The 14309-nt window shown below is 42.7% G+C and overlaps 1 protein-coding gene across 1 annotated transcript in view; it reads left to right on the plus strand.

The window, feature by feature from the left end:
- The window catches only part of SPSB4 (splA/ryanodine receptor domain and SOCS box containing 4), a 207437-nt gene extending 201286 nt beyond the window's left edge, over positions 1-6151 (plus strand). The window contains exon 3 of the mRNA XM_075338626.1: positions 4411-6151. Within this exon, the coding sequence (XP_075194741.1) occupies positions 4411-4538 (128 nt within the window). The 3' untranslated portion in view covers positions 4539-6151. The remainder of the gene's footprint in view (positions 1-4410) is intronic.
- Positions 6152-14309: the final 8158 nt, after the last annotated feature.

The following is a 14309-nucleotide window of genomic DNA, read 5'->3' on the forward strand; positions in this document are numbered from 1 at the left end:
GTTATTTTAGCTGTTTACAAAAACATGTTCAGAAATACAATTATATATATAATATGGGCTGAAAGTGCACACTCCCAGCTGCAATATGAGAGTTTTCACATCCAAATCGGAGAAAGGGTTTAGGAATCATAGCTCTGTAATGCATAGCCTCCTCTTTTTAAAGGGACCAAAAGTAATTGGACAAGGGACTCTAAGGGCTGCAATTAACTCTGAAGGCGTCTCCCTCGTTAACCTGTAATCAATGAAGTAGATAAAAGGTCTGGGGTTGATTACAGGTGTGTGGTTTTGCATTTGGAAGCTGTTGCTGTGACCAGACAACATGCGGTCTAAGGAATTCTCAATTGAGGTGAAGCAGAACATCCTGAGGCTGAAAAAAAAGAAACAATCCATCAGAGAGATAGCAGACATTCTTGGAGTAGCAAAATCAACAGTCTGGTATATTCTGAGAAAAAAGGAATTGACTGGTGAGCTTGGGAACTCAAAAAGGCCTGGGCTTCCACGGATGACAACAGTGGTGGATGATCGCCGCATACTTTCTTTGGTGAAGAAGAACCCGTTCACAACATCAACTGAAGTCCAGAACAATCTCAGTGAAGTAGGTGTATCTGTCTCTAAGTCAACAGTAAAGAGAAGACTCCATGAAAGTAAATACAAAGGGTTCACATCTAGATGCAAACCATTCATCAATTCCAAAAATAGACAGGCCAGAGTTAAATTTGCTGAAAAACACCTCATGAAGCCAGCTCAGTTCTGGAAAAGTATTCTATGGACAGATGAGACAAAGATCAACCTGTACCAGAATGATGGGAAGAAAAAAGTTTGGAGAAGAAAGGGAACGGCTCATGATCCAAGGCACACCACATCCTCTGTAAAACATGGTGGAGGCAACGTGATGGCATGGGCATGCATGGCTTTCAATGGCACTGGGTCACTTGTGTTTATTGATGACATAACAGCAGACAAGAGTAGCCGGATGAATTCTGAAGTGTACCGGGATATACTTTCAGCCCAGATTCAGCCAAATGCCGCAAAGTTGATCGGACGGCGCTTCATAGCAGATGGACAATGGGACAATGACCCCAAGCATACAGGCCAAAGCTACCCAGGAGTTCATGAGTGCAAAAAAGTGGAACATTCTGCAATGGCCAAGTCAATCACCAGATCTTAACCCAATTGAGCATGCATTTCACTTGCTCAAATCCAGACTTAAGACGGAAAGACCCACAAACAAGCAAGACCTGAAGGCTGCGGCTGTAAAGGCCTGACAAAGCATTAAGAAGGAGGAAACCCAGCGTTTGGTGATGTCCATGGGTTCCAGACTTAAGGCAGTGATTGCCTCCAAAGGATTCGCAACAAAATATTAAAAATAAAAATATTTTGTTTGGGTTTGGTTTATTTGTCCAATTACTTTTGACCTCCTAAAATGTGGAGTGTTTGTAAAGGAATGTGTACAATTCCTACAATTTCTATCACATATTTTTGTTCAAACCTTCAAATTAAACGTTACAATCTGCACTTGAATTCTGTTGTAGAGGTTTCATTTCAAATCCAATGTGGTGGCATGCAGAGCCCAACTCGTGAAAATTGTGTCACTGTCCAAATATTTCTGGACCTAACTGTATATATTACTATGTATCTGCACTTTTTGGCTGTATATGGTTGATAGCCTGTATTGCTTAATCTCTGTTATTGAGGTATTGTTGCGTATGTACCATTTGCTATATGGGGGACTCCTTTCCTTCTTTGAGTTCTTCCCATTTTTAATGGTGTTTTAACATTCTGCACTTATTAGGCTATGACCGCACTTTGAGTCGTGCTGCTTGCAGTTCTAAACGCACGTTTTTGCCTTAATTGATTTAGCCAAAGTTGCCTTTTCCAGAAATTTAGAGCTAAAAACGCATGCGTATTTACCGCGTTTTAGATGCGTTTTCAGCGCTTTTTACATGCTTTTTCACCTGCATTTTGATAGATGCGTTTTGAACATCAAGACACTGCTAAATAAAGTTTACACAGTCAAACAGAATGAAAAAAGAGAAAAAAAACCAATACATATATATTTTGTGAATTAATAAAGAAAATAGTTATATTTCTTGAAATTATAGCGGTTTTATAATAGTTAATGCTAAAATAGCAATAAAATCATAATTTTCTTTAATTTAATTGTCGGACTGTGTGTGTGTGTGTGTGTGTGTGTGTGTGTGTGTGTGTGTGTGTAAAGGGACATATTATTGAATTATTTTAATGTTAGAAAATAATGCGTTTTTGTAGTCCAAAACGCACTGTTTCTGCAGCTAAAAAGCAGGTAAAACGCTGGATTTTTGATGTTTGTTGCTTTTTGCTACTTCTCATTAACTTCAATGTTAGCAAAACGCTGCAGAAATGGAAAAAAAAATTGACATGCTGCTTCTTTGAACACATAGTTTTTGCCACAAATTATGCAAATTAAACGCAGCATTTTAATACGCAAAGTGCGGTCTAGAAATCTACATTTTCCATAGACTATTATGGAAAAGCAAAACACATGCCTTTTGGCATGAAAACGCTGCAGTTCAAAACTGACCTAAAAAGCAGCTGAAACGCAGGTGAAAATGCAAAGTGCGGTCATACCCTTAAACTTGTTCACTTTTTGCATTCAGCAAGTGTTTTGTTGTCGTCCATTTAAATTCTGGATTTCCAGTGTATTTATGGTCAAGCTGTGCCCTATTTCCCATAAATTTTGTGTGCCACATTGAGTATTTGGTGCAGAAATTTTCTGCCCAAATCTCCATTTTCTTGGTGCACTTTTTCCATGTGTTTTTCATAATGAAGTAAGTGGGTGTCAGTCACATTGGATGGTAAGAGACACTTGGACCTCACGAGCTCTCTCACTCTTTAGCTGGACTCATAAAATGATTATTTCAATAAGAGGATTACACATCCATTCTGACTTGGATTTTCAATATCAATGAACTTCTCTTGAAGTCTGAGATTATTTAGTAATTTATGGTTTTGTATTATGACATCTGCTTTAATTCAAAGGAACATTGTTTTTTGCACGTACTTTTTAATTCAAAGTATAGTAATGTACACTAATTTTGTTGAGATTGCAGGATACATACCGTGTTTCCCCAAAAATAAGCTCTACCCCGAAAATAAGCCCTAGCGCATTTTTCGGGGCAAACAAATAATATAAGACGGTGTCTTATTTTCAGGGAAACATGGAAGGTGACGCTGTTCTACGTGTAGAAATTAGATTAATTCAATAATAAACTAACCAGTGAATGTACACATATGGATGACAACTGGTGCGGTCATACATGGGGCAAATCAAAGAGGAAATGTTTCCTTCATAATGTGTTCAGTTCAATTTTTAATTCACATTCCCATTTACCAAGTTTCTTTTATGATAATATTTAAGCTTGTATATTCATGTAATTGCTCTGTCAACCCAAAAACGTTGACCAACAATATTGTTCTCTTCATACTAATAATAATTGTACAATTATTGTGTCACGTTAAGCTATCATCCGTAATCATGCAATTTTCACACTGAACTCTGAGGTCCTTTTAGACTAAGGACCTGTTTAGGTTCCATCTGAATCCCCTTGCAATAACCTTATCCGTGCCATTGTCTTCTATGGCCTCATTGGCGTATTGTCTGAATCTCATTTTTAGGGGTTTCAGATGGAACGCCTGGGCAGACTGCAAAAATGCAGTGTGAACCAGGCCTAATATTTTGTGTGAAAGAGTTTTCAGCAAGGTCTGTATATTTTTTTAGAACTAAGATTACATTGACTAGTAACACCTCTATGCACAGCTGATTACACAGGATCCCGCAATCACAATAAGTGATGTCACATCTGACCCTGATCCCCTCTCTTCACAATGATCAAATGATGGGGGACAATGGATGTAATCAGCGCTGACAGCGAATCAATGGAGTTCACACCGGGGAGTGAAGAACATGAGGTTAATTGAAGTCTATGCGTTTTGAAACCCCTATGGTTTCTTCATCAGGACAAACCATTTGTCCTGATGAAGAAACCAGTGGGTTTTGAAACGCGTAGACCTCAATAAACCTCATGTTCTTCTCTCCCTGGTCTGAACTCCATTGAATCGCCAGCAGCGCGGATTACATCCATTATCTCCCATCCTTTGATGTCTGTGTAGCAAGATAACTAATTTTGTTCTTTAATAAATATATATATATATATATATATATATATATATATATACATATATATAGTGATCGTTAACATAAAAACCTGAATTAAGCAATAAGTTATTTTCTGATGATAGCTCCCCATTAATGGTGCTCTTTTATTTGTTCACATTGAGGGTAAACATCATGCCGATCACCTTTTTATGCTTCAGAGCATGAATTCTGATGTTACAACAAAATAGTAATTTATGTGTTTTGTTTTATTTCAGCGGAGCCGTTGCCTTTGATGGACTTGTGCCGGAGATCAGTTCGGTTTGCTATCGGTAGAGAACGTTTGCACCAAATCGAGTCTTTACCTTTGCCTCAGGCATTAAAGAACTATTTACAATATCAGTGACAACATCACTGCGCCTCGAAACCTCAGCCGGACAACAACACAGGAGACCGAAGAGAAGACACAATGCAGCACGGCAGATATTGTTTACATGGGAACAAAGTTCCTTTACGATGGATATTTACACATTATTTAATTTTTAATATATATATATATTGTGTTCTTTTTTTTTTTTGCTGGATGCAGTGCCACAGAGCGTAAATGGACTACTGGAAAAATCTTGCTTGATGTTCTATCCAGTACTGTCTTTTCTAAAGGATTCCCAAATTCTGCCATTTCCTTCTCATATAGCCTATCTAAAAGTTTAGCAGATGTAGTAAAATTTATAAACTTTTGCACATCTTAAAGGCACGTATAGCAATGCCATTGGAGCAAAGTGAGGACTGCCTAGAAAATGCATATCAATGTGGTGACATTCATGTTTTGCTAGTAGAAAGCTTGCACCTTGCAGTTATTAATCCATGAATGCAGGAGAATTATATGGCAATTAGAAAAATCCCCTCTGTGAGGATATTTCTTTGTAGCCCAAATGTCCATATTGACCATAGATTTAGCCCCCAGTGCTGGTATTGGGCTTATGGAGAGGTGGGGTCAAAGTCAGATGGTCATTCTTTCCAGGGCTCTCCAAAGTACAGACAGAAGACACTGTAAGGAAAGGAGATATCAACCCAAGGGTCATGTTCACCTAACACTCAAAGGAGTGCAAGTTTCTGAAGGAAGCAAGCAATAGGCCAGTAGATAAAATGTAGTAGCATCAGCCATCACCAGGATGGAAGCCTATCAAGTTTTACAATGATGAATCATAGAATGGAAGAGTTGGAAGAGACCTCAAGGGCCAACAAGTCCAACTCCTTGCGAGTGCAGGTTTTCCTAAATCATCCACACTCGTACCATGTCCTATAGTCTTAACCAAGTGTTTTTGCCAGTAGAACTAATAAAAAAAACACAACTACTGATTTTCACCCTCTATATATCAAATTTAACCTGTACATCACTACATATTGTCTACAATTATCATTTGTGTACTACAAAGTCGTAGTTGGAGGCATTCCAGGTCTAATTAAAAAAGGCAATAACAACCTGAATCATTTGTCTGTCTGTAGGTACTCAGTAATCAGGCTCCAACACCTTGATGATGTCATATGTTTCCCAAAAGAGTCCTCAATGACAATGTGAAGAGCATCACTTTCATCAAACAGAATTAGAATTTTATTCTTAGATTGACTCTAATGTATTTCACACTATCATGAAATCACATTTATCTCCATTAGCCATTGCTTTTAATTTCTATATTTAATTATCTCTCAGACTATGGCTGTTGTTGGATCCAATCAAGTGATTCCATATCTGTATGAAAGCATAGCATTTTGGTTTGTCATTTTGGGAATTGTATGGATTTGGGCAGTGATGCTTGAGATTTTTGAAGGGTTTGCTGAAAAAAAAATATAAATAAAAAAGAGAACTACTTCAAGTATTTATTTTCCTTTATTTTTCAGTAAGTTGTTTTCTTGATATTGACTGGTATATCGACAGGCGCTGTCATGACTTTTCATGGTGATACATCTCCGGAATGGGTTATCAATTACATTTATTAAAGTCTTTATTGTTCAACAAAATGCTTTTCATGTCTAGTAAAAAAAATAAAAAACATTTACACAACTGTAAAAAAAATGTAGAAGTGCTCTCCACATATTAACGAAAATCAATGAATATGCCAATACAGCGGTTTGAGCACAGCACTTCTCTGACATCAGCTCCATATCAAATTGGCCTTGAGCTGAAGACCAGAGAGTTGGGTTGTCAACTCTCCTTGAAAAATTGTAGTTAAGCAGTCTATCCCTAGTTAATCAGAGGTCATCTGAAGCTGAGTAATTGCCATCCTGACAGTAAAGACAATTAAGTAAAGTTATTTCATTGCCCATCTAAGCCTAATTTATGTTTTTCTAAAGGTCAGCTTTGGTGAAGAATCTTTTTATTTCAGTAGTAATTTAAAGTTATCTTTCAGAACCTGCTTTTTTAAGGTTTATTTGCCACAGTATTTTGTTGCAGTTACCTGACAATCATCGCATCCTCAGTAATTTAGTGTCTATACTTTTTCATCATTTTCCATGTTCTATAATAGAAATGAGCTCTCCATACATTGACTCCATGGTGATCCAGTGTGGAAGAAGTGAAAGGATGGCACTCACCATTCGTTGTAGTGGATTAAGGCCATGTCGTGCACAGGTAGTGCTTCAACAGGCCCTAACTAGACGGGACCTGTTGAAGCATTACTTGTGCGCGAAACAGCTATAGTCCATGCGTGCCCCATTCCCTCCCCTTCCTCCACTTGTATGATGTTCTGAAAACTAGTATAGTCTGAATCTGGATTGAGCAATACCGACACATCATGAGTCTTCATTTCTTCGGCTCGGTCTAGACTTACTCGACTGCAACAAACTATATCAGCTGTGCCTATACCTTCTTTTTGTGTTTCAATTGACTTCATGGTGAGCCTATGATAGACCAGATAGCAGCCAATCAGAAGAGCCAAAGCAAGAGAGGGCGTGTAGAGCAACAGCCTGAACCAATGATGAGACAGGAGATGTGTCTCAGACTCCCTGTAGACGTTTTAGCTCAGAGCTTCCCAAACACCAGTCCTCATTGGATCCTAAAAGATCAGGTTTTCAAGGTTTCCTCCGTATTGAACAGGTAAGAGACGTACTAACCAAGGAAAGTCCCAGTGGTCAAAAACACCAGTAGATAGGATGGGAGGAAGACCACTGGTAAAGGAAGAGACCAAGAACAAGTACTTAGTGGAATACAAAATCCATTTTAAATTAAAGTGCACGTGACACAAGGACAGACAGTAATGACAAAAAGATCTAAAATTCGTCATACACACAAACACCACCAGCAGATATAGTGAAGCTGCTAGAGCCAAAGGGTTAATATCAAAAACCAGAGGCGAGGCAGATAGGGAAAGCATGTAATTAAGAGTAGATAAATAGTAGTCCCCAATGTGTTTACTCTCCCTTTGCAAGCGCTAGGGTGACATGTCAACTAGATATACAGTTTAAGGGAAATTACCTTGAGACATGATTGGAAATACTAGCAGGCAGGCAGGCTGGTGGCGGTGGGCGTGGCCTCGACGCGCGTTTTACCGGGCGTGGCTTCGTCAGGAGGTAAGAGACGTGTAGCAATTTCTGATGCCATTAAATAATTCTCTGTGTAATACTAAGGAAATCCTGAAAATATGACTTGTTGAGGGGGAAGGAGAACTAGAGTTTGGGAAACACTGCTTTAAATAAACTGTCCAAAATTACCATTATTCCTTACTGGAGCCAAGCAAAAAAATTTGAGAAAAATAAATAGCAGATAATCATCCAGTACAGATACTGACTTACTGTATTTTTCGCTTTATAAGACGCACTTTTGTTCCCCCAAATTTTGGGGGAAAGTAGGGGGTGCGTCTTATAATCCGAATATACTGGGGGTGTGTATATATATATATATATATATATATACACACTACAGAGTCCAGGGGAGGTGGGGGCAGCTCTGGAGCAGGTGAAAGCTGCGGGCGGCAGCGTTTGATCTCCTGCTCCCGCTCATATATGCACAGCCGCTGTCCATCATCATGGTGCTGAAACCGCACCACGGCGATGGGCTGGGACAGCGGCGCATTTTATATCTGCCTGCGCCCTCCTTTGATGCACATGCCTCCTCTGTGTTAGCTATGGCCCCCATGCTGCTGCCCATAGTAAAATAAAACACTCTTTACTCACCTCCTCCAGCGCTGATCTCCCGGTCTCCCTCGTGCTGCTGTGGTCATGCACGCAGAGATGATATCACTCTGCTGTGCCGATCACATGACTGGCCGAGAACCAGGAAATGCAGGCAGGAGGCCGGAGCTCAACCCCTAGGAGGGAGTCACGAGACAGGACAGTGCTGGAGAAGGTAAGGAAAGAGTTTATTTTACTAAAAGCAGCAGCATGGGAGCGATATCTAACACAGGGTGATGTGTGCCAGCCACAGGGGGCCGTGTGAAGCAATAGTGGGCTGTGTGCCAGCCACAGGGGGCCGTGTGCCAGCCATAGGGGCCGTGTGCCAGCCATAGAGGACGTGTGACAGCCATAGAGGATGTGTGCCAGCCATAGGGGACATATGGCATCACTGGGGGACGTATGCCAGCACAAGGGGGCAATATTCAATATAAGGTGGCCATATCCAGATTAAGGGGGCTAATTTTAGGATGGGGGGGCTATGAGGGACATATACCCTATATGATCTGTTAGACGGACACTGGCATTATAAGACGGACCCCATTTATTAAAAAATTCTCTATTCCTTCACCAAATTTGGAGGTGTGTCTTATAATCAGGTGCATCTTATAAAGCGAAAAATACGGTACATATTATTTTTACAGAATAGATAGTGCCTTTAAGAAACCAAAATGCCTTTGTCATAACATTTGAGACTATTTAAAAATAATTAAAAGAAAACTGTACAACCCATCTTTACTTTCTGATATGTATGCGTCATAGGTATATTTCTTCATGATGCCATTATTATTTACATTTACAAATGTGCAAACCTAATTCTTCCCATTTAAGTTAGGCAAAACAATTAACATATTTCTATGGGTGATACTAATGGAAACTCCACTAAGCAGCTAATATTAACAAAAATGTGATTTTTGCTGGCTAAAAGGTTAACATGCTTAATGTAGTATTTCATTATAACTAGTGATGAGCGAATTTATTCATCACTATTCACAGAATAGCGCGGTATTCAGGATATTCGTTATATAGTGAGTAATGGTGTATTCGCCTTGCTATATTCGGATGTCCCGCCCAGCATGTTTGGTGGCTGATTTGAAGCCACTAAACATATTAGCCTTCTTAACCAATCACAGTAATGTCACAGCCGTCTTGGTTGTGGCATTACTGTGATTGGCTGGCTACGCAGTATCATACGGTCTATGAAAGACCTTCCGCTGCCATTTTGCACACATTTCATTGAGCCAGCATTGTATGAGTTTAAGGATAGATCAAGCAGCTGCTAGGAAGAGTGTAGGCCTCTTAATAGCACCAAAAGCCCCTTTCAGGGGTACCTGCAGTGTATGGGTCAATGTAGTGTAGGGAGGGAAATATTTCTGAGCAGGGACAGTGTTTATAACAGCGTGTATCAATACATCCATAGTACTGTTCAGAAAGCAGAATACAATAGCTCTTTTATGAGCTGATAGCATTGAACAAAGTCACAGCAGGGAGGGAGAGATTGTGAATCGAGAATCGGGTAGGGAATCGGGGCCTGTTTCCACAATATTTAGGGGTTCAAAGCCTGGCTTGTGGTGTCCACATAAGACACATTAATACGTTGCTAGTGGCTTTTGAAAATAGTTTCAAAGCAGTACTTTAGCATTTAGTGCTACCTGATAAACTAAACGCATCAGTCCTGTTTCCACAATATTTAGGGGTTCACAGCCTGGCTTGTGGCATCCACACCAGCCACATTAATATGTTGCCAGTGGACTTTGCAAATACAAAGCAGGACTCTACCATTTTGTGCTGCCTAGTAAAAAGTACTCGTACTTTCTTCACAATATTTTTTCGGTCAAAATTTGCTTGGCTTGGGCTACCAACTGATGCAAATATGTCAGCAAAACCCAAAAAGACAAAAAAAAGGCAGTTCTGAAGGGACAGGGATGTGGGCGTGGTGTTGTCAGTGGTGGGAGATAAGGCACTGAGTCTGTGTCAGGTCAGAAGAAGCTTGATGCATCCACTATGTACCTTGCCAAATTTCCCAGTCTGGAACGTATACATGTATAGAAGCCAGAAGAGCAAGAGCAGATTCTGTCTTGGATGATAGACAAGGCCTATTCGCATTTGTCAACAGCAGCCAATCATCCACGACCACACAGTCTACTGTGGATACCCAGAAGGCTGGTCCATCCGATCCTCAACCTGGTCTCCTTCCTCCCCCCATCATCAGTCACATATGGCCCCAAGCTTGGTCTCTCTGAGGATCTGTTTTGTATGTATCTTTTGGTTGGCTCTGGCCTCTCGCCTTGCAGCATTGAAGATGGAAGTGAGGAGGTGGCATGTGTTGATGCGCAAGTATTTGAGAACCTATGGCCAGATGAAAGCCACTTTGAGAAACATGATTTACTGTCTGCAGAGGTGGAGGCTGATGATGATGAGACACAGTTGTCATCAGGTCAGCCTACAATCTTAAGTGGGAAAGAGGATGACATGGAAGACGAGGTGGTTAATGATTAGTTCACTGATCCGACCTGGACCGTTCACATGCATAGCCAGCACAGCAACACAGAGGAAGATGGATATGTAGCACTAACACAGGCACCAAGGAGTAGTGGTTTGTCCAGAGTAAGACCTGGGTCAATTGTTCCCAAGAGCACCCCCACTGTGGCCCAACTCAGGACTCAGGACAAGGGGGTGTTCAGCCGCTGTCTGGAAGTTTTTTCTGAAAGTCCTTCAGAGAAAAACATTGTAATCTGTAGCATCTGCCATATCAAGCTGAGCAGAGGCCAGAGCAAAGGCAACCTGACCATCAACAGTACAGGGAACCACATGGCAGCCAAGCACCCCAGTAGGTGGGCAGAACACCAGGGTACCAAATTTGTGTCTGCGGGTCAAACCACTGCCATGTCGCCTGTGTTACATCCTTCTCAATCTGCTGTCCAGGAAGCAGGTGTTCATACATCCTGTTCACAAGGTGCAAATGCGCAGACACAGCAAACATCAACCACATCCACTTCCTTGTCCCAGGGAAGAGTCTAGTTGTCCATGCATGAGATCTTGGAAATGAAGCATAAATACCCAGCCACACACCCACAGGCAAAAAAACCTAAACTCGCACATTGCCAAATTGCTAGCCATGGAGATGTTACGTTATGTTTAGGCTTGTGTGAACACAGTGTTTCCGTGATCTCTTGGCTGTGGCTGCCCCACGATACAGTGTTCCAAGCCACCATTATTTTGCCCTTTCTGCCATCCCTGCGTTACACAAGCACGTTGTCACGGTTTCCCCTCCCCGTCCACATGGCTAGGGGGTGGAGCCTTATCCCGGGCCTCACTTCCGGAGCTGGGATGCTTTAAATACTGTCATCTCCGGTGAACTAGTGCCGGCTATAAGCTTAGCGCTGCTTTGCCTGTGAGTGCTGGTCCCTGTAAGTGTGATCCTGATCCGTTCCCTCTCTGTGTGCTAAGCCTCTGTCTGTGTTCTGTCCCCTAGTCGTTCTGCCATTCCTCTGTCCCACCTCCTTCCTTCCCACAATAGCCCCTCTCCTACCTCCACACTCGGTTGTTTCCTCTGGTACTGACCTCGGCCTGATCTCGACTCCTCCTCTGCTAGTTCCTCCGGTCTTCCTGCTACCCATACTGTGTATGACCCGGAATCGTCTGACCATCCCCCGCATGTCCCACAGCTTCAGCTGTCCGGCTGATGCTGTCAGACACTGCATTAGCACACAGTGGGAGTTTCTCTCCTTGCTCATTCAGCTCCATGTAGTGTCTTTCCCTGCAGGACACCAGCTCCCCCTGCTGGCAGCCTGACACACGTGTTAAACAATTTCAACTGTACTCTGACCAACGCCGTATCCGGGAAGGTCCACCTAACAACAGACACACGTGGACAAGTTGTTGTGGACAGGGATGATACATATCTGTCACGGCACACTGGGTGAACCTGGTGGAGTCTGGGACAAAGTCGCAAACTGTGAAAGCACACATCCTACCCATGCCAAGAATAGCGGGCCCAACCTCTACCAGCGTTTCCGCCTCATCATATGCCACTTCCTGACTCCCCTCCTACTGCTCCTCATCCTCTGCTGAATTACCCTCCCCATCACTGGCAACTGAGAGCTGTGCAGCAGTGCATCGGAAAAGCGGCAACACGCTCTACTGAAGCTGATCTGTTTAGGTCACAAACCATATAACAGAGAGTGAAGGAGAGATGGTGTTTACTTGCCGCGCCAACGGATCACTTAGACAGATGTTTAGATCAATGTCACTTTTATTTTCATATAGGTCGACGCGTTTCTGGAGCTTCTGCCCCCTTCATCAGGACCATCAGGAACCAAATAACATCAAATCAGAGATTTGATGTTATTTGGTTCCTGATGGTCCTGATGAAGGGGGCAGAAGCTCCAGAAACGCGTCGACCTATATGAAAATAAAAGTGACATTGATCTAAACATCTGTCTAAGTGATCCGTTGGCGCGGCAAGTAAACACCATCTCTCCTTCACTCTCTGTTATCTGCTGTTTGGTGGCTGCAGCCGTGGATCGACATCACATGCGGTTATAGTAGTTGTGACTTTCACAACTACATCTGGTGAGTGTAACTCCCCCCTCCCCACCCTATATATATTGGGGTAAGACCCTATTTGCGCTTTCTTTCCACAGTCTCTTCTCGTAGGTCACAAACCACACACTGCAGCAGAGCTGTGGCAAGGTATAAAAGAGCAGACCGATGTGGCTCTCCCCACAGCACCTCCAACCCGGCGTGGTCGTTTATGATAATGGGCGTAACCTGGTGACTGCTTTAAAGGTCGTCAAGCTGGTACACGTGGCATGCATGGCTCACGTGCTGAACCTAGTTGTTCAGAAATTTCTGAAAACATATCTTGACTTGCCATACCTACTAGAGAAGGTGTGCCGTATTACCTCCCATTTCTGCCATTCCTCCACTGCATTTGCTCCACTTACAGCACTGCAAAAGCGCTTGAATTTGCCAAGTCACTGACTCATGTGCGACCTGCCCATGCGGTGGAACGCTACATACTATATGTTGGCGAGGATCAGTGAGCAGCAGAGGGCAGTAGCTGAACACCAGCTTCAATATGCCTGTCAGACTGAGAGTCAGCCACCACACATAACAACTGTTGAGTGGGTGTGGATCACTAACATTTGTCAGGCTCTTGAGAACTTTGGGTACTGCACCAAGCTCGTGAGCGGTGATCAGGCTATTATCAGCTTAACCATTCCACTGCTGTGTCTGTTGAAAGAATCACTACATAATCTCATGTGGCTATGGAGCCAGATTTCTCAATGGGTGATACTATCCAGCCCAGCCAATATTCTGAAGCCACATTGGGTGATGATGAGGAGGATGAGGAGGAAGAAAACTTGTTTTTCTGTGCTACCCAGGGGACTCCCAATGCTAAACAGGGGACTCTCAACCCCAGTTTCATATCTGTCCAGCATGGATGGTCTGGAGAGGAGGAGATGGAGGAGGGGACGAGTTAGCGTTGGGAGAGGATGGGTATTGTTCCTCCTTGTGGGAATTCAGAACCTTTGCCTGTTTTCAGCTTGGCCCACATAGCACAGTTCATGTGTTGAGGCCACTTTACACGCTGCGATTGTGCTAGCAAGATCGCGAGTGTGCATACCCGCCTTCATCATTTGTGCGTCACGGGCAAATCGCTGCCCGTGGTGCACAAAATCGCTCGGACCCGTCACACTACTTACCTGCCTAGCGACGTCGCTGTGACCAGCGAAGCACCTCCTTTCTAACGGGGCGGTTTGTTCAGCGTCATAGCAACGTCACTAAGCGGCCGCCCAATAGAAGCGGAGGAGCAGAGATGAGCGGGATGTAGCATCCCGCCCACCTCCTTCCTTCCTCATTGCCGGCGGCCGCAGGTAAGGTGAGGCAATGTGTGCTACCGCAGGAATGACGAACAACATCATACCTGCAGCAGCAACGATAATTGAGAATACGGGAGCATGTCAACGATTAACGATTTTGAGACCTTTTTCGATCACACGTA

Source organism: Anomaloglossus baeobatrachus, chromosome 3 (genome assembly GCF_048569485.1).
Source record: "Anomaloglossus baeobatrachus isolate aAnoBae1 chromosome 3, aAnoBae1.hap1, whole genome shotgun sequence".
Lineage (NCBI taxonomy): Eukaryota > Metazoa > Chordata > Amphibia > Anura > Aromobatidae > Anomaloglossus > Anomaloglossus baeobatrachus.